General features: G+C 33.4%; 1 protein-coding gene across 3 annotated transcripts in view; it reads left to right on the top strand.

Annotated features, from left to right (window-relative positions):
* The window catches only part of LOC150082956 (RNA-binding protein 39-like), a 411,944-nt gene that overhangs the window by 180,024 nt on the left and 205,342 nt on the right, over positions 1-26,578 (top strand). For all 3 annotated transcript variants that reach the window (XM_090376936.1, XM_090376937.1, XM_090376935.1), the window contains one exon: positions 15,816-15,939. In XM_090376936.1, the coding sequence (XP_090233062.1) occupies positions 15,816-15,939 (124 nt within the window). The remainder of the gene's footprint in view (positions 1-15,815; positions 15,940-26,578) is intronic.

Raw genomic sequence — 26,578 nt, 5'->3', positions numbered from 1 at the left:
GAGAATGAGCAAACATTTATTTTTTAAAGTTATACATAGAAATGTCTAAGCAGCATTATATGAAAATTATTGCAAAATATCACAATTAAATTTAATAAATACTTAGAATTAATTACTCATTTTTTATTATTAAGAAAATAGCCTCTCAAAAAGCATAGTGTATTAAAACTGCCATTGTCTAACCTTGATCTAATTTTAGTGCAAATAGTACCTGCATTAGAAAATGCTCATTCTGATTCAATGCTACTGGACAAATTGTCATTAATGCAACCAAAACTTTTTTCAGAACTTTACCTTCCAGTTTTTGCTCTGTGAAGTAATCCTTTCCTGTTTCCTTTTTCACTATGTTTTTTCTACTTATCATTTTCTTTATGTTAGTGTGATCAACATATAAGCTGGTTTTATGTTTAATAAATAAATTCAATTTCTCTTTCATTGTTAAAAGTATATTTGTAGTGTGTGGTTGAAACAGTTGCTGTGAATGAATTGGAAGTTGCTGGTGTTGTTCTGAGTGAGTAGCTAACAACATGATCTTCCCTTAATTCTTTATCATTGCCATGTGCTTGAGTAGTTCTACAATTTCATTCAACAGTATACTTTTACTTACGGTATTGAAAATTCCATACTTATCTCCCTGGTTTAATATTTCTGGGTTATGTAAAAAGCGTAAAATATCAGAGTAAATGGTACGTCTTTCTTTCACTCGCAAGATAATTTCTTGCTTCAGTGTATTACGTAAAATAGAAATTTTGCTTGGATAATTCATCTAACAGGAATTCTATTGTTATATCTGCAACATACAAAGTCATGTTTTCAGAACCCAATGATTCTACTGCTACCTTTATAGGCTGTAATATCAATATTGTGTTTGAGAGTAGCACAAGTTCATTTTCAGTAAAGGTCATATCTGAATTAATGTCAATGAGATTCTTTCTAACAGAATTTTTTACTTCTGAAAAATGCTCCAACATGGCCAACAAACTCCTCCAATGTGTTTTAGAGTATCATTTTTTAGGGGGTGACTTGTGAGACATTTTGACAACATTTCGTATTTTCATTATTAAAAAATTCAAATGTTCATCTTGTAAAACATTCATAACATATAATCACCATCAATAAAATGTTCTTATGTCACTTCTAAGCCATCGAACTCATTCACAAAGACTTCCGAATATACATCCTCATTATTGGGCTCAGAATCTATTTGTTCTTCCCTTTCTTGAGAATCACTTTTGTTGTAAAGTATTTTCACTACTGCCAACCGAATTCTGTGAGCCATACACAATTGGTTGTTCACATTAATAATTTTTGCAACTTTCTTCATTGATGCAGCCCCCATCAGTTATTACAGAAACAATATTGTTGAAATTAACATTGAATTCATTTAATTTTATTTCTGAACGATTCGACACAGTTTTCACCACACAGATATCCATTTATGCAAATCAAACCGAGATTCCAAAATTTATAACTTGCATGCAGAAAAACGTTCATATAGCAATGATTTTTTAGCGATGTCCATTCATCACATGTTACACTGAATGATTCTCCACGAAGTTTGCACTCTGATATTTCTTTTACTACCTCTTTGTGAATTTTTTGTGCATATTCTTTGACAACATTTTTAATTGAGTTTGGTGACTTTGGAATATTTATGTAACCACTTACAGACAAGAGTCTTTTCAAATCTTCGGATGTACAAAATTTTGAGAATGGAAATCCATCTAGTGCAGTCATACGAGATATAACAGCTGGAGGAGTCATCATGCGCTTTCTTGAAAAAAGTAGTAATTTTTTGATGAGATTCAATGGATGTAGTTGTGCTAGTGTTACCTTCAATTGTTTCTTCTGATTTTTTTTGTTTCAATAAATTGATGTTATGATGTCGCTGGAAGTGATTATGCAGTCCACTAGCACTCTCACCTACTGCTCTGATAGTTTTTGAGCACTGCATACAGACACCTGTGTCTCTTCCTTGTGTGCAATTGAAGTAATGCCATGGCAAATTTTTATTCATCACTAAAAATAAAAATGTTTTTTATTTTACTTATCAGTTAAGCAAATTATTTTTATGGATAATACAGAAACTTGTCCTAATGCAACTCTAGGTAGAGTTGCATTAGGAACCACTGGATTTGTGCTTGCGCCATTGTCGCCTCCGAGAATAACTTTGATAAGTTTATTATTACTTGTGTTGGGTAGTATGAATCTAGTCCCTCAGAAATAACAGAGTATAGGAAACATTTTTGGCATAGGAAGTCTTTCGATTACTCATTTGGATGTAATGCTGATTTTGTACCGAAATACTGATAAAAAGTAAAGAATTACCGGTAATTTTATTGAGGCATGTTTTCCACCATTTAACGGCTCACCGGTAAACCGGTTACCGGTAATGCAATCCCTAGTAAATATACTCAATTTTATTTCATTTCCAAGCTTAGGAATGCAAGAATCAGCTTTCTTCCTATTGGAACATTTGGAGTTATTTTGTGCATAAGCTTTTGAAATTACACAGAATAAAATAGAGTTATGCTACTCATGATGAACAGTGTTATTTATTAACCTGTGAATTAACATTTTCTTTGTGATTAATGTATTTTTACCTTACTCTTGAAAATCAATCTCTCATATAATGACAGTTCATTATTTTGCTGGAAACATTTGAAGTTCAAATCGCTGATCTCATTCCTTTAAAGATAATGCATACATAAAAGTAGGAAAGGCCTACAGGTTTCCTCTAGTTTTTGTTGAGAATAAATTAGACAGAATTGCTTGTACATTTTTTTTTTTTAAAGAATATTCTCCTGTTATATAAGGTTTTGACAAAATACAGCAGTCACAAGTGAATATGTTTACATTTGCATTCATAGCTGAATTTTTATTTAATTTTAGGAATTGTCCATGTATCCTTTTTTCCTCTTCCTGTTCATTCATTTTATTTTTAAAAGGTAGCCAGATATATATTTTTCACTAATTTTCATTCCACTAGTAACTTAATCTTAATACAGGGTTTTATGATTTCTGAAGTAGTTTTAAACTGGTTTTATGTGAGTATTACCCACGTGTTCTATGAACCGTTGCACCAAAAATTAGCACTTATCTTCATTTCACTATTTTTTACACTTCTTAAAATAAGAAGAAAATACAGTAAACCCCGCTATTCGCGGGGTGACGTTCCTGAGAAATGCCGCGAATACTGAGTTATGGCTCCCATAGTAATAAAAGGATTCCGTTCCAAAGTATGAAATATATAAGAAAAACTAGTCTAAAATTTTGTACATGTGTGTATTATATGTACCTTCATAATATGACTATGTAGATAATGAAATACATAAGGCATCGAAATGAAAATAAGAAACAATTTAATATTAAATGAAATAATTATTAGAAATTTCAAACAAATCTTTCAAAACCAGTGCCTTTGCTAGCTAAAAAACTTATCCTGCCAGTGCTATCACTAGTTTCACTAAAGTGTTGATAAAGGTGTTTTGCCTTTTCACGAATGATGAATGAAATTAACGGAATTTTGAGTTCGGTCTTCTATCCACAGATTTAAAGCTTTTTCCATTTTGTCTAATTTAACATCACGAGTTACAGAGCAAAATTTTGAAGCAATTTTCACATTTTCACAGACACTACGGCAGATTTTTTCTTCCGATTTCTTGATTGATCGTACTGTTGACTCATTGATTTTATAATGTTTTGCCACTGAGGAGACACTTTCACCATTAGAAATTTTGTCTAATAACTCAATTTTACCCGCTAATGTCATCACCTTTGATCTTTTCACAATTCCCTTGTTATTCGTAGCCAAATTTTTTTAGGGGTTAGAAAAGAACTTGTCCACAATAAAGTCACTTTCTTTTAACCGTTAACACATACAAAAAAGTCTGTTTACGCTAACACACTGCAAAACGGTAGATTTTTCACTATTGTAAGCATATCAATTTATAAATTGATAAATTTATTCAATTTATAAGCATATCAACTAGAAGCAAACAACGAAACCGTCCATGACAAGTACATAACACATACTGAACAAGGAATAGTGGGGAGCGTCCACTCTCGCGATTTTGTCATCCCTCTCCCCCACCCACCGAGCGCTGTTTTGACCGGGAAAGATGATTTTAGCCACATCCATGTTTTTTTATGGCGGAAAATGTTCACGGCACTTTAAAATTCACATTTTTTTAAAGTTTCATTTTATATTAAATCAGCGACTGTGAATACAGATACGGTGAATAGCGGGGGTTTACTGTATACTCCAATTATCTGTACTAAAAACATTCTTCAGATATAATTAATTTGAATTATTTTGTTTTTAGTTATTGAAGACAAAGATTTTATTGTATAGAAAGTGAATGAACAAAATAAAGTTTATATAGATTATGTGTTCAGCCAATATGGAAGTTGGAACTAGCAAATATGTTGCTCCTTATTTGTTTTCCCACCCTCGGCTGTTAAACGCTCCTCTTTTTTTTTTTTTTTTTTTTTTTTTAATAATAGGATTACTGAAAGCTCTGCTTCACACTATCAGCTGTTAAAAGTTTGTTTTGTTTGTAATAATAAGATTGCTGAAATACTCTGTTCCCACTGTCAGCTACAAGTGGCATTTGAAAAGTTCATGGCCTGAGCATGAAAGGGTAGTGGTACAATATTAAAATTTTCTGTACTTGATGTATAACACTTCAAATAGTAACTCACCAAGTTTCAGGCACTTTCAGTAATATATTTTTTTAATTACAGGTCCTGAAGTCAAAAAAGTGTGAATTTGATATCTGTAATTAATAACTTTTCATTGTCATTTTAATCATGTCTGAATTGTTCTCTTTTTTTATTTCTATAAATATCTTAAAATTCTTGTATCAGGTTCATTACACAGTGTAATAATGTGTTTTTGTTTAAGCTTTTCAAAATGGAATAATCTTCTAGTTATGTCAATGTAATTTGAGATGTAATGAGCATCTTATCATGCAGCAACCAGTTCACTTTTTGATGCAAAATTATCTTTTCAACATTGGGAACTATTTTGAAAAGTTGTGTATGGAAAGATTGACAAAATGAGTCACCAAGCAATCATCCAATATTTGGGAAAAGGGGACTAACGCCAAAGGCAATTCGTGAGGATATGGTTACAACACTGGGAAAGGAGGTTCCTTCCTATTCCATCGTTAAGAAGTGGGTAGAATTTAAATGAGGTAGACAGAGCCTGGAAGATAACCCATGCTGTGGAAGACTTATAAAAATCATCCATCACTCCAGAAGTTATTGACAGTGTGATGAGTGATCTGGTGATGAGTGACAGTTCGATTCATTGCCAGTGTCTTGGGCATCTCCTCTAAACATGTGTACCACATAATAATAGAGGTTCTCACTATGAAAAAGGTATCAGCACAATGGGTCCTAAAGTTGTTTACAGCAGATCAAAAATACACAAGAGTTGTAAAGTTAAGTGAACATTTGCATCATTTTGAAGCAAATCCAGCAAATTTCCTTACAAGGATTGTGACTATGAATGAGATGTGGGTCCATCACTTTCAGCCAGAAAAAAAAAAAAAAGACCAGTCCAAACAGTGGAAACACAGCCCTTCTCCCCTCCAAAGAAAACCAGGTCTATTCCTTTTGCTGGCAAGGTGATGGCATAGTTTTTTTTTTTTTTTTTTTTTGCTATTGGAGCATTGCTAGTGGATTACCTTCAAAAAGGCCAGATAATCACCAGGGCTGTACCATGCAGCCACGGAAATGACAGACTTGTGAACAGGCAAAAGTCTGTAATTGTCTGCACTGTCTTGTCCTGGTGGAACAAGACTTCTTTGATGGGTTTTCCTTGGTGTTTACTTTTGACGTTTTCATGCAAATGCCTCACAAGGTCTGTGTAATATGGGCCCCCCCCCCCATGGCTTGAGAGAAAACTTGCTTCACAGCTGGAATCAATGCATTACAATAAATAATATGTCCCTCGTATGGTAAAACTTCTGTACATTTCATTTAAATAGGATTGTTGAAGGCCTCAGATTTGACAATCAAAACATTGATCATTAAACCATAAGTTTATCACCCATCGTATGTCACAGTTCAGAAACTAGCATTTTTGTTGCTTCAGACAGAAAGAGAATCTTTTACCTTGACCTGTGATCATTAGCCTTAGCATTATAGAGGCATATGATGCAAGAAAGCAAGCTTATGCAGCATCAGCCAAAAAAAAAAACTGCTCCCATTTCACCTCTCCCTTCGTTCCAGATACCTGTCCAGCTCAGCTTTAAATTTATTTAGGCTATCAACTTCCACAACAAAGGATGGAAGTCTGTTCCAGCAATCAACTGCCCACTGGCTAAAGGCAAACTTCTGCACATCTATCCTACAACCGTCTTTCCTCAATTTGAATTTATGCCCTCTCAGGCGATTATTCTAAGCAAGAGGAAGAATCCCATCAGCATTGAGCATGCTCAAACCATTCAAAGATTTATACACTTCAATCAGATCACCTTGCAAGTGCCTAGTCTCCAGACACTGTAATTTGCAAAACTTAAGCCTTTCTTCATAAGAGCAACCCTTTGTTCCATTCACTAATCTTGTTGCCTTTCTCTGTACTCGTTCCAACAGCTCTACATCCTTCTTAAAATGAGGCCTTAAGACCTGCATACAGTACTCAAGGTGTGGTCTGACCATTACCTTATACAAGGGGATAATCACCTTCTTATCCCTGCTAGAAAAATTCCTGTATATCATTGACAAGATGCCACGAGCTACTCTTGCAGACCATTGCACTGTTCAGAAAACTTCATATCTGCCTGCACAATTACCCCCAGGTCCTTTTCATTCTCTACCACTGTTAGTGTGGTACCACAGAGTTGCTACATTACTCTGGTATTACTGCTTTCCATATGTAGTACTTTTTAATTTTTATTTAATTGATTAATTTACTATACTATACTTGACTATACAATATTATACTAAGCTAATGCATAAATACTTATACCGCTATATAGTTTTACATTATACCTTAGCTATCAAATTCGAGATATATGTTACCAAGTTACGCTATATCAATTATGGTATAGCGTAACTTGGTAACATCACAATGCTAACTTAGTTATATCCTTAACTAAATACAAACAGTCAAAGAGTGATTAAAACCTTCAAAATACTTGTTTATTACAATTAAAACCCTACAATTCTATGCTAGAATATTCCAGCCAAAACACCAATATGATAGCGGCAAGAGTAGCGCGTTGTAACTTACAAAATCACTAGCTAAATTTTAAAAAATACACTAACGAATGCTACTAAGCCTATTTAATCAATTTGTAAAACACAAATTAATATGTTAACTAATCAAAAAATAAAACAAATATATGCCCAAGAGGTGATTAAACCCTTCAAAATACTTAATTATTACAATTCAAACCTCACTATTCTTCTGATCTACTGGTTACGCTACAATATTCCTGCCAAAAACATCTCTATGGTAGGAGTAGCGAGTTTTAACTTACAAAATCACTAACTATATTTAAAAAATAAGCTTACCAAAACTCATGTTTGTTGCTATCCAGTTTTGTCTTATGAAAGGTGATTGTCTGGAATTGAGATGCAGAAGTTGGTGAAATTGAATCTGGTTGATACATAAATAGATATAGAAGGTAGTATCACATCAAAAAAGAACTGATTTTTTTTACAATTTTTTTTATTTATTCTGATTTGATTTTTGAAATAATTTCACTGTATTGGAAAACTAAGTCAAAATAAGAACAAATTAATGTTTAAAAGTATTTATGTACAAAGTTTTTTCATTTTTATAAATTTTCAAAATTTCATCAATGCATTCCATCAGAGCTTACTGTTAGTAGAAAACTCATTGTCAGGGCCTATACGTATTTAAGGAACTCTCCTTGGAAAGGGTTAAAGATTACCTTCATCTCTGAAAGCTTTCCAGTATGCCATAAGTAGATGGCCTTGGTTTGCACTGCATATCTGTATTCATCTCTTGCTGTAATTAGCAAAATATAATTTTGCTTAAAATAGACAAGTGTACAGAATTATCTTAAATAATAGGCTAAAATCTGTAGGGTTAAAACAGGTATAAATAAGCTTAATTACATTCTAAGAAGTTTTATAATATCAAAATTACTCACCCATTATTATTTTTATTTTTTGAATTTGTGCTTATATTAATTTTTAAAGTCTTTTCAAAATTTTCTCTAGATGAAAGACATATAATTGAAATATTCAAATAGTGTGGATTTAATTAGTAATGATTTGTGATCTTCTAGTGATCATGATTATGTATATCTTCACATAAAATTTTGAAAATGGATTAATTGGCCCACTGAATAAATAATGAGCTATTTTATCATATTTTTCTTTTGGGGGTTTCCCCCCCCCCATTGCTTTGAAAACACCAAAAATTCTTCTGCTATTTGACATAAGTAAGCATTGTTACTTGATAGTTGCATTAAACTACTATAGCAGACTCTCGATTTACTGGGATCGGATTAACTGGGACACTTCAAGACTCCAAATTTAAAAAAAAATCAGTCAGCAATCATAAAATTCAAGTAATAACTACAGTAAGTATAAACAGATGTTTTGCAAGTCATAAATAAGCGATAAGAAGTGGAATTATAAGTCATCATTGTGAGATTAGTGTGCCTATTATCTTGCAAACCCTGCTGTCTTCACATTTGCCACTCAAAAAAAAAAAAAAAATCCCAAATGTTTAGTTTGTTTTAGTGCATTGTGTTGATTGTTGTGTTCAATCGCACTGCAAAAGGACAAATTTTGTTTCGTTATTTATGTCAGGGAGGTCGGAATTTTTTTTTTTTGTTTAGAAATCGCTAAAATTGAGGCAAACACAAGAGTTGTGATTTCAATTAAACAAAAACTTTAAATTATTCAAGTTTGAAAACAGAGTATCCGTTAAATCTCTAAAGAACCATTATAATGTTGGTGACCAAACCATACACGTCATTTTAAAAAATAAAGGGAGGCTATTAGATTTAAAATCAACATCGTAAAAAATAAAGGGAAGCATCGTATTGGACATGCAAGTAGTACGTGGTAAGTTTTTAATTTTTTTATCTACGCCATACTTTTTACATAGGTTTCTGAGTATTTTTTGATACAGTAAGTCCCCGACTTATGTAGCTTTGGACATACATTACGTTATTTTTATTTATAAATAGATAAAAATATAGTTATAGTATTAATAGTTATAAATATAGTTATATTTATATGACTGAAGATTTCAACGAAGGGGACACACGTTTCACTATAATAACTTAAAAACCCACAGAATTCCAGCTATCGGTATTATCGCAGATGCAATAAGATCGAGTTTACTACCCATTTATAATGAATTGCACTAACAGAAAAGCCCAATACAACCGGAAAGTGCAAATTGTTTTTGTTTTATGGCAGTGACCTCCATAAATGTGCTTTAGTAAAAATGTGAGCTCGTGTGGGGTGATAATAGTGAGTTTTCGCCTTAACCCTGTGAAGTTATTTTCAGGAAATTTAATTTTGACCATTATCATGGTGCCAACTAAGAGAATAAGTGACAGTGGTACTAGTAAATCTACCAAGAAAAGGAAAGTGATCAAGTTGGATCAGAAAATTAAAATAAGGATGTATGAAAATGGCCAAGCATTAACAAGTATTGCGTGGAATTCAGATTTATCAGTGGCAACTGTGAACACAATAATAAGAGAGAAAGACAGAATATGAGAAGCGGTGAAGCAATCAGCTCCAATGAAGTTAACTATAATAACCAAGGCTACAAAATACATATCAGTTTTTACAGTATGATAACACTTTTTTTTTTTTTTTTTTCTTTTATGTGCCACTGGCTACTTCACCACTGTCCCCAGATAAAGTTTATAATTGAACTAATTAAAAATATATAACTATTTTTCTTCATTCTTCTGAGGATATTATGTGGTTTTTGTAATTTTGGCATATCAGGGATATAGTAGCAATATTTTATTAGTCATTCCCGAGTTACATATGTCGGCGACGTACTATATTTTTGGATTAACCGGGAAATCGATTATTCAGGATTTTTTTTTTTTTTGGTACCATCTATCCCCGAAAATCGAGAGTCTACTGTATTTAAAATTTGATATTTAATTTAAAATTTGATAGAGGTAATTTAATAATAGCTGAATATCATTCAACTGTGAACACTATTCTGGCTAACCTCTGATAATTGCGTGATTAGTATAAGATTCAGTAATATAAATGGCATTAATATTGTTAATCCTGTTTTTTCCATAAATGACTTGGACTGTATATTGATTTGACAACTTGAAGCATTGAAAATATTTGTGTTATCCTGTATTATACAGTTTGATGAACCTGAAGTATTTATATGACTTGTGTGTTATATGCCAACTGAAATTGCCTGGCTGCAGGACTTTACTTTGCACTGCGCTGGTAATATCTCTGAATGTTCTTGATATAATATAAATTTATAGGTAAGTAAAAAGTTCATTGGTGCATCATTTCTTCCTACAAGAGAATTAAAAAGACTACACACACTTTCTATATAAACAAAAAATGTTTGTGTGGATAGCGTGTGCATCACACTTTTCTCGATACATTCCCAAAAATATGTAAAATAATTTGTTTATTGGCACCTATTACTTAAGCTTTAAAACCTTTTACTCAGAAGATTTCTACTGTTTTTGATATCAAGCAAATTATTAAATATGTGGATAAAACTTACTATTGGCTGACAGCCTTGAAATGTCAGGCATCAAAGTTTGAGTAGCAATTTTCACTCATTTTGTCTGTATACCACTGTATATGCTGTTTTAGAAGTGTACTACAAGCTAAAGGATAATTTTTCCTCTGATATTTCTTGAATTTCTCTGTATACTCCTATTTTACAATAGCCCACTATTCCTCAGCAGTTGCCTTGGTAAGATATTAGAAAAAATGGTCACAATTGACTTGTGTGGCCCCAGAAAAGTCAATCAACATTAAACCTTCATTGTCAAGGCAGAATCCAACTTGTGGAATGTTTCATATGCATGGTATGCCTGAATATTAAACAATGCCTTTGATTCCACCAGGCAATGTGCATTCTTCAAAATTTGCATATACAGTAATACCTGGTACATAACAGAACTCTTCAAGTGCATTACCACAGAAGACAGTATACTGCAAATATCAGTTCTTAGTGCTGTGCTCTTTTGGTCAGGATAAACACTAACAGCGCACATCCCAACTACTATTAAGATGCGTTTGACACCGAGTGCTCTGTGCAGATGATCTTACAATATCTTTCTCATAGAATATGTGTTCAATTGAACAATAACTTCAGACTCTCAATAAACAAAATAGAGTGTGGTATCCCATGATAGTTATTGGCTCTCTTCATCAAACACCACATACTTTGATGTAGTTGACATTGACAACTACAATGTCTTCCAGAACCTCAGCTACTGCTGGGAAGCCCACCAGTATCATTTGTGAACAGTATTCAACTCTTAGACCTAATATTTGGTTCTGGACACCTTCCAGAAGTTGTTGTTGTTGTTGTTATTTGGTTTTTAGGAGCATTGGCAACTAAGGCCATATTGCTCCGGGAATATGCGGTGGTCATTCCCTGACCTTTCCGCATCCTCCGTATTTGGTGGTGACGGTCTCGAACCCAGGTCTAATTAAGAAGTATGTGCTATGCACTGCTGCTCCTTCCCACCTGGCTACGGAGGCGCCCCTTCCAGAAGTGTATGAGAAGCTAAGTATATTTAGTTACTGCTTCCATAACATAGGAAGCAGATTACACTCCAGAACATCCCCACTATATATATATCAAATTTTAATCAGATCTGCTTTGACTACAGAGCCCTGGTTTATGAATTTGCACAGAAGACCCTATTGGCATGGCTCAGTTCAGGCCAGCACAATCTTCCCCTGGAAGCTTTCAGAACATCCCCAATGCACTCTGTATAGATTCACTCCAGTGAGCTTCCACTACATCTTAGGAGAAAGCCTGCCGCTTCTTCAGTAGGCACCAAATTATATAGTCTGCTATATATATATATATGTATCTCTTTGACTTTCAGTGGGTAAAAATAAATAGAAACAAAACAAATGAAAATAAACCTACAGAAATTAGGTTATAAGAGTTAATGAATTAATGCAAAATTGGAATGTATACATCTTGAAAATATCTCTCAAGCCTCAGGCACAGTACATCTATAGATAGTGTATACTACATACTTCCTTATGATAACTGCTTTTGTCACTGGGGAGAACACTCCCTGGAAAGCAAGAATTTTTGATTACATGTAGCTCTTCAGATATGCACTGTTTTTAAGTTGGGGTCTAATACTAAAAAATACACACTTGCATTACTTTTCACTCCTATATCTCACTAATATTGTGTTTTGGTGCTTTAAACTCTTCTACAAAGAGTTACTTGTTTATTTTGAATTTTACTTATATTACTATAATGGCTATGTACATTTGTTTTGTACATACATTTTTGGAAATTTATGGTTGCAAATTGAGTTAAGTTCAGCTTCAAATTGAACTGTATTCAAAAATAAATTAAAATTGAGGCCTTCATAGCTGAGTGGTCAGGAGTGGGAGCGCAATAGCACATGCTGTTTGAGTAGACTGGGGTTCAAGCCCAATTGCTAAATACTGTTGATTTACCAACCAGCACTGGACCAGCATGGCAGATTATATCTATTCCCTCAACATGACTTGTTGAGGTGGCCTTCATCATGTGGTAGATTGACAATGGCTATAGATTTATTTATTTTTAAATTAAAAATATAATGAATACAAAAAGATGAAAATTAACCATGAGTTGGGCATCTGAAATTTTGAAATTTCTCTGGGAACACAAAAATTTGAAAATTCAGCAAAAAATAATTCAGAATTATTCATTTTTTTATGCCACATTTATTTTTCTTTTCTGAACAGAACTGTGAAAAATTGATGTTCTATATTAAAACATTTTTAATTAATTTTTTAAATTAAAATTCCCTTTAGATCTGTCGGCAAGCAAATACAAATTTAAAAACTGCTCGCTTCAGTGAATTCTAGCCTGTCAATAACAGCAGTGCTCAATGCATGAAACATGAAGCAAACAGATGAATAGTTTGATTCCAGATGATATATCAATGTTACAAAGCCAGAGTGCATTATCAATTAGAGGAAAGCATGCAGAAGCAAAGCAGACTTGCTAAGAATGACATATGACCTATGGCAATCAGCACATGCATATAATTAATAGTTTTAATCATGTATTTTTCCTATTTGTATGATAATTACAGACATTTCTAGAATTTTCAGCAGAAAATTTTAAAACATTTTCAAAAACAGCTATTAGGAGTTTCAGTTATGTGGGCAGATAAGGTGAAACACAAATTTCTTAAATATTGTTGGGGTTTAATTGACTTTGCTCAACTGACTCAGGGTTAATTTAGCCGGTTTACTCTATAAAACTATCACCTTTTCTATACTTTTTAATTACATTTACATTCAAGCAGAATGGTCGTTCTTTGTTTTTTATATGAGCCAACACCCTCTTCTTTTTCCAAACGTTTGCTAGACATTGCCATCTGCAGTGGAACATAAGTATTTAAGAAAAGTTCACCATGTGTGCACCCATACATGCACAAAGCTTACAGAGGAATACTGTGAGCTTTTTATGCATCAGAAAAGACACTGCTTTACGCTTGTACTACTTCCAACCCTTACAACTTAAATTTTTCTTTCCCTCTTGAGACCATGTGCAAAGCCAAGGTTTATCTAAGTTTGTGGACTGGCCGTGAAGATTAAGTTTTAACCTATACAGTTTAAATTGGCATTCTTCAATGGCATCCAAGAAAAAAATTTGAAGACAAAGTTTCAGAATACTGCTCATATATGCTTTACTGGAATAGGAACTTTGCAGGTTACTTATTTGCTATATTTCCATGAAATTTTCTTTTAATAAGTTCTCTTACAGGTCTGCAAAGTGATTTCAAAACAACTAATCTGCAGAGTAACAAAAGTGTACCTCCATTGTTTCACGAATTCACATATAAACTGCTTCTGTTTCAATTTTTATAAAAATTTTCTGAGGGGAACACTCTTCTTCATGCAGTGTATTTTTTTTTTCTTTTTTTATGCAAAGAGTGATGTCTTTCCTCTAAAGTTATTTTCTGTTTCTCTGCAGTTGTTTTTGCACTTTTAAGAGACTGCGTATCAAATTAAATTAAATCTCCAATATGAGAAAAATCTTTTCTTCTTTACTGATCTGTTCAGTATCTTTTATTCTGCTGCAATATGCTGTATTGGTGATCAGAAAAGGTTTTCTAAAAATAATTTGCATTAACTTTACATAATTGTTTTCTACTGTGGAAGTATGTTCTGCACTAAAAAAAAGTTATGCAGACATAGAAGGCAGAAAGTCTGTTATTCATCTATATATTTGTGAAATAACAAATGCTAAATATGTATAAAGCATTTTACAAAATTGGTGGTTCACCACTGATTGCCCTACCTGAATAATATGTATCCTTAATCCATGTAGGCTTTAATTGCTATCATATTGATAAGTTTTGTACAACTAAAACTGAATACTGTAAATGGATTGTATTTATGTATTTTAAAATTAATAGATTATTTTCATATGAATTATATTTAGCTCTTCATTAGAAGAAAATAAATTTAATCCTTCAGGCTTATTTTTTATTCTTAATATTTTTAAAAATAATTTGTGGATTTTGTGCATGCCTAGTTGAAATTAAAATAAAGTTTCAACCAAAACAGGTAAAACTATTTTAATTTCAACTTTCTCTTTTTTCCTGTTTTCTTCAATAAAGGAGGTGATCAAAAATTGTAGAAACCATGACTCCACCTTTCAACCAAATGTCTCAAAATGTTTCCAACTAAATGCATTCTTTAATATATTTGGAACAAATTTTAGAATGCATTGAACTTTTAAAGTTCTTGTGACAAATAATTTTTTTTTTTTTTAATGTGAAAACATCTTTGGTGGCATTTACTAAATTTTTTCGACTGAAGTAAAGTTGATTGGTAATGATAATATAAGACAGGAATGACGTCACTTCCTAGATGACGCCGATGATGCTAACTCAGTCACTAATGTTGATTTGGCAGAGTAAGTAGCAGGCATAGGCACAAAATGTTACATCGTTCATAACTTCTGTTCTAGCTGTTTGGGTTTAAATATTTAAATGATTTTAATTTTCTTTTGTCGTCTACTGTTGAATTGTGAAAAGTGTTGAAAATACAATCCCTAGTGTAAATTTCCTAAGGATGTTTTCACATAAAATAAAACATCTTTCGTGCATACAGGGTATACACACTAGGTTTTTTTTTTTTTTGTTTTTTTTTATCTTTAAGAAAACTAATGCAGATAATACTACTTAGCCAACGTAATGTATAATTAAAATAATTTAATAACATTATGATTGAAGCTTATAATTTCATAAAGCTCATTATATTAAGTAATTATCTATAATTTATCTATACATTATAATTCTCACCTGCAAAATATAATTGCTCTTTGACATGTTTTTCATGCATCAGAAGGCTCGGCAACTCAGCATTTTGCCCCCGTATATTCAGATCATGGTTTTGGCGCTGATTCCATGGTATGATGTCATATAGTAAATATAACCAGAGTTATATTTACTATATGATATTTAGCCATGGAAGTTGTCTTTTACTATAGTACTGTTGTGAATTAGATTAGAAGTAATTCAGAATAATGTAAGCTCATTTAATATATATAATATTCTCTAAAAAATACATAAAAAACTGTAGCTTAGCTTTTATATTAATTTTAGCTCAAGATCCCACAATACTGAGCTTACTCCTGAAGAAAGAGATCAGAGAACTGTATTCTGTATGCAGCTTTCACAGCACGTACGTGCCCATGATTTGGAAGAATTTTTTTCATCAGTTGGCAAAGTAAGTATTAAAATAAAATTTTAATACTTAATTTATCAGATTAAAAAAATATTTCCAATGTTTTTTAATCTGATAAATTAATATGGTAAATTGTAAACTGTGATATGACTTCCTTGGGTGGTTTCATCACTAATTTGAAGAGATCTGGATTCATTTTCAATTGTTGAATTTAGTAATTGCCTTAAGGCCTTTTCCTTTAGGTCACTAGTTAGTCAGCTTCAGTTGAAGGAGCTAGAGTTTTTTTATTTTTTTTATTTATTTTTTTTTTTCATCCTGAATAAAAGATGGAAGGAGAAGCTACTTAACATTCAAACAGGCCAGTGGACTGATGCTTCCATCATTAAAATAATGCCCTTATTTTTTAGTGTTTCTGTCTTTTAAACACTAAAACATCTTAAATTTTATGGTTGACATATACTGGGAATGAAAACCTAACTAAATTAAAGGCTTGTTAGAAAGACACGAATTATTGTCATATATTTACAATCTATTATATATATATCATAAAACGTGTATATTAAATGTAATGTAAAGTCAGAGTAACAGTTGATATAAAAATAAAAAATGAATAAACAAGATATGAAAAATGCACTAAAATGTGCAAAGCAGCAGTAAAGGATGCAAAAGTATATAAGCATGTAAGAATAGTTAAGTCTGATAGAGTTTGCATAGATGGAGGTGAAAATTACACAAAGTGCCAAGGACTAGAAGGGTAAGGATAGTAGAAAAAGAAGTAATGTAGATTTGAAAAAGTTGAAAGAATGTTAATATCCTAAAAATTATGATAAATTAAGGAATTGCAAAGCCAATTTGGAGGTGAAGGAACTGTATAGTAAAAATATTAATACCAAATAATTCAACAAAATAAAGTAAAAAATAAAATAAAAGGTGGTAGAGCTGTCATCAGATATGGATAGACAAATTTAGTTATAAATCAAATACAGGGATGGCAAAAATGCAAAATCTGAAGTCAGCATTTATAAATATTGAGGCGAGACAAAAAAAAAAAAAAAAAATAGAACTTTTTTTTACAGTATGAACAAGGTATTCCCAAAAAAAGAATGTAAAAGAATGTGCTTAATTTTTTTCTTTTTGCTTTTTGGCTTTATTTCACATTTCGTCTATTGTTATGGACAAGTATAGAAATGCAGTTCGTGATACATGGTCAGATGTAGTCCCCCTGATGAATTACCTAACCATGTATCAATATTTAATTCTACTGACATCAGATTTTGCATTTTTGCCATCTCTACATTACTTCTTTTTGTAGCCCACGCTTCTTGATTAGACCGGGGTTCGAGCCCGCCACCACCAAATATGGAGGATGCGGAAAGGTCAGAGAATGACCACCGCATATCCCGGAGCAATATGGCCTTAGTTGCTAATGCTCCTAAAAACCAAATAACAAACAAACAAACAAACTTCTTTTCTACTATCCTTACCTTTCTAGTCCTTGGCACTTTGTGTAATTTTCACCTCCATCTATGCAAACTTCATCAGACTTTATCTATTCTTACATGCTTATGTATATATATATATATGTCTGAATAATGATATTAAGAAAATAAAATAAAATAAAATAAATAAGAAAATAAATATAATGCTATCATTAGAGGCAGCAAAACTACAATTATTGGCCTCGTGGTCCTCCGTCGATATGGGGCATAATGATCAGTCTATTATTTTGTTTCTTTGTTTTATTTTAGTAGTCTCTTGGAACTGGTACCTTACTAGGGGTTACTGCTAAATTTATATAATTGGGCTTATATTTTAAATTTTAATATGGATTTACTATTAATTAGATTTAATTGAATTTCTAAATTATTTGGAAGCTTTCGGCTACAGTTTCTGTCTTGTTACTTTCCCCCTCCCTGCTGATTTAATTTTAAGTTAAATTTTTGCTCTACAGTTTTGCCATATGTTTTTATTTGATTTTAATTTTATATTTATTATCAATTATATATATTTATATATAAATACTATATAATATTGGTGTAAATACACCATAGAAAACTCTTAAACAAAAAAAATTCGTTTGTAGTTTGAAGGGGCATCATTTTATCTGTATCTCATATTGTGCTCCTCCTTCACAACACGTTGCCATGTATTTCACTACCTCGAATAAGTAACGCTTCACCAAAAGAGAAGACTGTTGTTACTTATTCTCGGTGGGCACCACCACCCAGACGGCACTGTTTCAAGGCTTGTTGGCCCTTCATTGGCTTGGCTTGTTGTTTATATATTATTTAATATATATATATATATTATTTATACTCTAATATATATATATATATTAAATGTAATTTTAAAATAAGAGTTTCAGTAGATGAAAAAAGGTTTCAGTTGATGAAAAATTAATAAGTCAGGTATGATAGATGCACCTAAAAGTGCAAAGTAGCATTAAAGGATGCAAAAGTATAGTCATGCTTCTAGCCATAATTTTCTTAGTTCATCATAATCTTTTAAGGGCACAAAGGGTGATATAGTTGTACACGTTGGCACTAATGATATTAAGAGTAGGAGACCGGCGGAATTACTTAGCAAGTACAGGTCACTGTTGAAAAAAAGCCGTGAATTAGGGTTGAACTTGAAAGTGTCTGCAATTCTGCCCAGACACGATAGGAGGGAGTATATGATGAGAGCCTTGTCGATCAATTCGGCCCTGGAGGGATTGTGCAAGGCTCAAGGGGTAGAATTTTTTTCAGCCTGGACTGTACTTGTTAACAGGAGAGATTGCTTCTACAGGGATGGGATACACTTAAATAGAAAGGGTGCAAGAATTTTTGCTGATGCTGTCGAGGCAGTGTTAGGTGGGTCGGAAAACTGCTAGTTGGGGGGGATACAAGGACTAATAGATTAACAGTAGCCACTGGCAGAGGTGGAAGTGATTCTTGCACTGCTTCTATTCAAATGAGCAGAAGTCTGAAAAACAAGATGCAGGATATTTCAGAGACTGCTGGTAGTCTGGCAGGATATTTCAGAGACTGCTGGCTACCCTAACACAACCCATGTGTTTATTTGTAACTTGCGTTACAAGTAAACACATGGGTTGTGTTAGGGTAGCTAAGAATAGAAACAGGTGCATGTATACCTGCGTGTACACCAATGTTAGGAGTTTGGTAAATAAATTTGATGAATTTGAGGTATTGCTCAAAACATCAAAGGCAGATATTGTTGGGATATCAGAGACGTGGTGTCACACAGATATAAGTAATGCGGAACTGGAATTTGGGGAATACAATGTATATAGAAAGGATAGACAGGACAGGAGGGGAGGAGGGGTTATGCTATTAATTAAGAAACACATAAAGTCAAAGGAAGTGAAGCCAGTTGACATCGATGGACAGGGCAGTGTCGAGTCAGTTTGGTGTGACATAAGCATAGGGAAATCAAAATTGAGAGTAGGAGTGTGCTATAGGCCTAATGACTCTGATGAGTATAATAATATATTGTACAGGGAAATAGAGTGGGCCAGTAAATCAGAGAGTCTTATAATGGGGGATTTTAATTTCCCAGATATTGACTGGAATTTGTGGGTTGGTCACTCGCACACTAGCAAGGCTTTTGTGGATTTATTGGATGATTGTTTTCTACATCAGCATGTTCGTGAGGCAACAAGAGGGAGCAATACTCTTGATCTGATTATCAGTAGTGATTCTTCATGCATTAAGAACCTGCAGATAAATGAACCACTAGGTGGCAGTGATCACAGTGTGTTGAAGTGGGATTTACTCAAGGAGGTAACTACCATCAGAGGTAAAGGGAAGGGTTTTTGTTTTCGTAAAGGCGACTATGATGGTCTGAGACATTATTTAAATTCTATACAGTGGGACCAACTGATGATGTTACCAACAGCAAACTCAAAATGGGAAGCATTCAAGGAACTAATCTTGGTGGCTACCAGGCTTTACATACCAACTAAGAAATATTGTTCAAGGTTTAGGCCTAAATGATTGTCAGATGGACTAATGAGACATGTGGCAGAGAAGAAAAATGCATGGGATACATACAAATTAATGGGTGACATGGAAGCCTATGATAGATATAAGTTGGTCTGTAACCAAGTCACAAAGGAGATTAGGCAGGCAAAGGCAGACTACGAAAAATCCTTAGCAAAGGATGCAAAGAAAAACAGAAAGGAGTTCTTTACATACTTGAACTCGAGAAGGAAAGGGATGAATCAGATTGGTCCACTGGATATTGATGGTTCAACAGTTGAGGTTACTGCTCAGGTGGCTAACAATCTAAACGAGTATTTTGCATCTACATTCACGCGTGAGGAGTTATTCAGGAAGGAGAATGATGTAGGTAAAGTAAACATTGGCAGTGAGCTGGATGATTTTTTAATAACTGAGAGGAAAGTGGAGGAGAGATTGTTGAGGATAAACATAAAAAAGGCACCTGGGGTGGATGGGATCTATCCAGTTATATTAAAGGAGGCAGCAAAGGAAGTATGCAAACCCCTAGCCATAATTATGAGAGCTTCTTTGGACTCAGGGGAGGTACCCATGGACTGGAGATGTGCAAATGTAACCCCAATTCACAAAGGAGGATCAAAGGCTGACACAAGTAATTATAGACCTGTTAGTTTAACTTCTGTTCCAGGCAAATTAATGGAGGCACTGGTTAAAGAAGCACTGCAGGATCATCTAGACAAGAATTCAGTTATAGCTCAGACGTAGCATGGTTTTGTTAAGGGCAGGTCTTGCCTGACCAATTTGATTGGATACTATGATGTAGTCACAAAAGAACTGGATGCAGGGAATAACTTTGATATTATATATTTGGATCTTAGAAAGGCTTTTGATACTGTTGCACATGGAAGACTGCTGCACAAATTGGAGCAGTGTGGCATTGGAGGCAAATTGCTGCTATGGATAAGGGGATGGTTGAGTGGCAGAAGACAGAGAGTGGTAATCAATGGACACTGCTCAACGTGGACTAATGTTATTAGTGGAGTTCCTCAAGGTTCAGTGTTGGGTCCATTGTTGTTTTCGGTGTTTATGAATGATATTGATGATGGGATATCAAGTTTAATGTCTAAGTTTGCAGATGATACAAAGGTTGGCAGGGTCGTTAAGGACACTACTGACGCTATGCTGCTGCAACAGGATCTGGAAAGGTTGAACAGATGGGCTGAGAGGTGGCAAATGAAGTTTAACATTGACAAATGTAAAGTACTACATATGGGTAACAGTAACCCCAGAGCAATGTATCAACTCTGCGGTACTACACTGACAGTGGTGGAGAATGAAAAGGACCTGGGGGTAATTGTGCAGGCAGATATGAAGTTCTCTGAGCAGTGCAGACGAGCTGCAAGAGTAGCTCATGGTGTCTTGTCAATGATATACAGGAATTTTTCTAGCAGGGATAAGGAGGTGATTATTCCCTTGTATAAGGCAATGGTTAGGCCACATCTTGAGTACTGTATACAGGTCTGGAGGCCTCATTTCAAGAAGGATGTAGAGCTGCTGGAACGGGTACAGAGAAGGGCAACAAGATTAGTAAATGGAACAAAGGGTTGCTCTTACGAAGAAAGGCTTAAGTTTTGCAAATTACAGAGTCTGGAGACTAGGCACCGGCGAGGTGATCTGATAGAGGTGTATAAGGCTTTGAATGGTTTGAGCATGCTCAATGCCAATGGGATTCTTCATCTTTCTCAGAATAATCACCTCAGAGGGCATAAATTCAAATTGAGGAAGGACGGATGTCGGATAGATGTGCGGAAATTTGCCTTTGGCCAGCGGGTGGTTGGTTGGTGGAACCGACTTCCATCACTTGTTGTTGAAGTTGATAGCCTAAACAAATTTAAAGCTCAACTGGACAGGTATTTCGAACGAACGGAGGGGTGAAATGGGAGAGGGTTTTTTTTTTTTTTTTGGCTGATGCTGAATAAGCTTGCTTTCTTGCATCATATGCCTCTACTAATGCTAATGCTAATAATGTTTAAGGATATTAACATAAAAGAATGTTAATATCCTAAACGTTTGATGAATTAAGAAAATTATGGGCTGAATTACAAAACCAATAGGAGGTGAGTGAACTCTAAAGTAAAATTATTAATAATAAGGTAAAATACAATACAAAAATAAAATAAAATGAAAAGTGGTAAAGCTGTCATCAGATATGGGTGGGCATATTTAGATATTAGTCAAATACAGGTAAGCCAAATATGCAGAAGCTGAAGTGAATATTGATACTTGGTTGCCGACCGGGCTAGCCGGGTGGGTAAAGTGCCTGCCTGGCAACCCAAAGGTCGCGGGTTCGAATCCCACCTCGGGCTTGGATCAAAGTACTGCAAAAACCTTGGGAGGTGCATTATGGCCACAGAAGCTGATGCGCCAACAACTACCAAAAAAAATAAATAAATAAATAAATACATGGTTAGGTATTTAATCAGGGACCACACCTGACCATGTATCAGGAACTGCATTTCTATACTTGTCCATAGTAGTAGAAGAAAGGTGAAAGGCCAAAAAGCAAAAAAATTAAATTAGCACATTCTTATACAGTATGGACAAGGTAGTCCCAACACAGTGTCAATTATTAAGATTAAAAATAAGGATCAAACTAAAAGAAAATATAGTTAAATGTTTTCAGAGAGGGAAAAGGTGTTTTTTAAAAAAATGTAGAGTTTTAATATTGTAATTTTGTGGAAATTAGAAGAATTAAATCATTTAGAACAAGCACATGGTATATGGTGAGGTATTAAATTGAGGATAGGAAGGGAAAAAGGAGTAGTTAAGTAAATAAAGATGAAAATAGCGATAGAAGGAGGATATAGGAATGTTCATATCACCCTCATATACACTAATATTTTACGAACAGGAAGAAAGGTAGAAATAGAAATTAGAAAGATAAAAGTTTATTAAATCACACTGAGCTAGCTGAGGTTGTGAAGCCCAACCTTATAATAAGGGCTCTGGCTTAGTAAGCATTAGTATAAAAGAGAGCAAATGCTTGTATTACAAGGAAAAAGCAGGCGAGAAAATATGTAAGTCGAAATATGCCAAGAAACGAAACTGAAAGTATAATAAGAAAGTGAACAATACCTGGACATTTTCAAGTAATGTGTAACAAAAGTAAGCTGGCGGGAAAATAATACGTAGCTGAAGAAAAAAGGCGGGGAAATACAATGCACATATTTAATAGAGTTGATGAATGAACAGTAATGATAGCTACGTGATGAAGCAATTTATAGCAGCATTATTAATAGAGAGCTATGAAGAAATGGAAAAAGATGGGAAAATAGTGATCTCTATTTTCAAAATAGTGATCGTATTTTCAGCAAATAAATGGAGGTACATAAGATTAGCATTGGAAAAAAGAAATGTGGTTGGAATAATAGGACTTTACCATAATAAAGTCATAAGATATACAAAAATAAAAAATAAACATATAACATTTCATATACAAATAAAAAGTATTGAATATAGCGGTGATAAAAGGAATGCAGATCAAAACTAATAGACAATAGACCAAGTGATATGGCTACAATATATTAAGCTGACAATTGAAGTTGTATAATCCCATATAAATCAAAAAATTACTAATTAGGGGAGTAATTGCTTACATATCTAAGCATAGAAAGAAGGAAATATGTGAAGAATCACATAATATTCTTAGATAGATAGAGAGAAGTTAGATTAATAATTATAATCTGTAATCCAAAATGGAGTGTACCAATATTGAAGTAATATCAGTAATCATTTCTGTAAAAATAAATAAATTCATAATTGATAGAATGGCTTAAATCCAAAGGTAGTTTCAGGTGTAAACCAAAGGTGAAAGGGTGTAGTAAGAATCCACTGTTGAAAGAATAGTAAATAAGTCCAAGGATACAAAACTAGTTTAAATCCAATGATGAAAGAACATGAAATAATTCCATGGATATAAATAACTGGGTGACTCTAGACCCAATAGTAGTGTAGTTAAGAATCCAATGATGAAAGAATGGGCAATAAGTCCAAGGATACAAAACTAGTTTAAATCCGAAGATGGAAGAACATGAAATAATTCCAAGGATACAAATAACTCAATGCTTCTAGACCCAATCGTGGTGTAGTTAGGAGACTGTAGAAAGTAATTTATACTAAAATTTGTTGCAATATCATCACTAATATCCAGAGGTGGATATTTAAAGGTAGAGTAGTAAGTTACCACATCTTGTGTATACATTAACGTAACTTTAATACTTGAAAAGACCCAAATGAATTTTTGCATTTATCTACATAAATTATAATCCATACCTGAAAAAAAAAATAGGAAATGTCAACAAAGACTCAACATGGGAAGTGAATTATAAGTAAATTCATGAAGAACTGTTAAAACATATCAAATGAATACATGAGAAAAGTGAACACTTAACAGTAGAAACTTAGTGAGTAAAGAAACAAAGTAATCATTCCTAAGAAAATAATTACATTGAAAATCATGTATAGTTATTACTTACGAAGTAGTGGAATTCCCACTATATTGTATTACAATTTTATAAATACGATTAGAGCTGACCAGTTAATAGTAAATTATAACTGAATTTATTTCTGATCAAATGGGAAACTATATTGAAACAGTATTTTTTAAAATACAGCTAGGTCGCGATTAGTGCGACTAATGAATCCCATGAAGTAGTCGCATTATTTGAATTCACACTATTTGAAGTTATAATTATGTGTAGAATACAGTAATTGGTTCCAGCTCGATGAAAATAGGTAATGAAAAATTTGAAACATAAGGTTTTATGTTTATTAACGAAATATTACAGTAAAGGATAAAAAGAATATACTTATAATTTAAATTTATTATTAACAAAGTCATATAATACTGTAATTATAGAAAGCAAAATAAAAACAAAAAAAATTCTAAATATCATTCCTAAAGGTAAGCTTACACTAACGAAAACATCTTTACTGTCTTTTGAAATATTTTAGCAGTGCAGACTAAACTGTTTTCTCCTTCTTTAAATCTTCGTACATATGCTGGTAGATGCCGAGTGCTTTATCCACATCTCGGCAAATTTGCATGCTTCAATTGAGGTTAGGATCAGCATCCATAATTTTTTGCTTCACAACTTCCACATCTCAAAACATATCTTCGAATTGCTTGAGAGTGAACTCCTTCACTTTCACATTATCTCGTTCTTTGGCATCGTTGTCGGCTTCATCAAATGCTCTTTGTTAATCTGAAAGTAGGAGATCATCATCAGTCAATTCTTCCGAGTGTGAATTGAGCAGTTCCCGAACATTGTCATTTTCTAGTTCATCAAATCCAAGTTTTCTTCCAATATTTGTTATTTCTTCTATAACAGTTTCTTCGAAACCACTACTATTTGCACAGTGAGGCAGAATGTGCTTCCACACATGTTGTTTGCAGTTATTTGTTGCCAAGCATGCTAAATATTTTCTATTGCATGTCTGATGTTATAATTTTTCCAGAACTCTGTTAAGAAAATTGCATTGTCTCCTGTAGTTTTAGCAACTTAGAGTTTTTCTTATGTAGTAGGCCTCAAATGTTGCGATGGTCCCTTGATCCATTTGCTGCAACAAAGATGTGTTTGGTGGCAAAAAAATGATTTTTACATTTTCACATAATGAACCGAGTGTAGTTGGATGACTTGGAGCATTATCCAAAATTAGTAGAACTTTAAATGTGATGTTGCTTTCCTTGCAATATTTTTCAACAGCTGGACAAAAATAGCTTGAAAACCAATCAGTGAACACGGCTTGGGTCACCCATGCTTTCTTATTTGATCGCCAAATACCTGGAAGTGATCTATAGTTGTAGCCTTTTGGAGACCGATAAACAAGCATTGGTTTCAATTTAAAATCACCTTGAGCATTGCTAATAAAAGTGTTAGGCGATCTTTAGATACTTTAAATCCTGGTTGAGTTTTTTCTTTCTTAGAAACGTAAGTTCTGGAAGGCATTCTTTTCCAGAATAAACCGGTTTCATCCACGTTAAATATTTGATCAGTGTATCCATCATCTTCGATTATTTTTTTTAAAACATCAGTATATTTAGATGCTGCATCCTCATCTGCTCTGGCCATCTCACCGGTAATTTTAATATTATGCAGCTGAACTCTATTTTTAAATCGATCAAACCAACCAGCACTTGCACTAAACTTTTCTTCTACTTCATTATTTTTTTCTTTCACTCTCTTAAACAAATTTAAAGCTTTTGTCTGAATGGCTGCTCTGCTAATGGTAATGTGTTTTTGATTGCAATCCTCAATCCATACAGTTAAAAGATGCTCCACATCTATCATAGTAATACTTCCATTCCTTGTAGATGTTTGCAAACCACAAAAGGCTGATTCAACTTTACATTTTTCTTTTATTTCCCCTGCATGTTTTATAATATTCCCTACCGTAGATTCAGGCGTTCCGACATCTCATCCTATTTTAGAGTTGCCACGACCGTGTTCATGTTGTTCAGTCACATCAATTTTTTGCTCTAATCTAATAACGAGCCTCTTCTTTTTTGTGCTCATAGTGTTTTTATCTGAAGGAATCTTCCTTTTGTCCATTTTGTTATGGGCACTTCTTAAACGATTAAAACAAATCACGAAAACTAACGTATAATACGACAGGCAGTAGCACATGCACATGCGAAGATAAACAAGTGTAGCAGTATCTAA

Source organism: Mastigoproctus giganteus, chromosome 7 (assembly GCF_048544385.1).
Source record: "Mastigoproctus giganteus isolate SK-2022 chromosome 7, ASM4854438v1, whole genome shotgun sequence".
Taxonomy (NCBI): domain Eukaryota; kingdom Metazoa; phylum Arthropoda; class Arachnida; order Uropygi; family Thelyphonidae; genus Mastigoproctus; species Mastigoproctus giganteus.
Note: the sequence above shows the minus strand (reverse complement) of the source record. Positions and strands in the feature narration are given on the sequence as shown.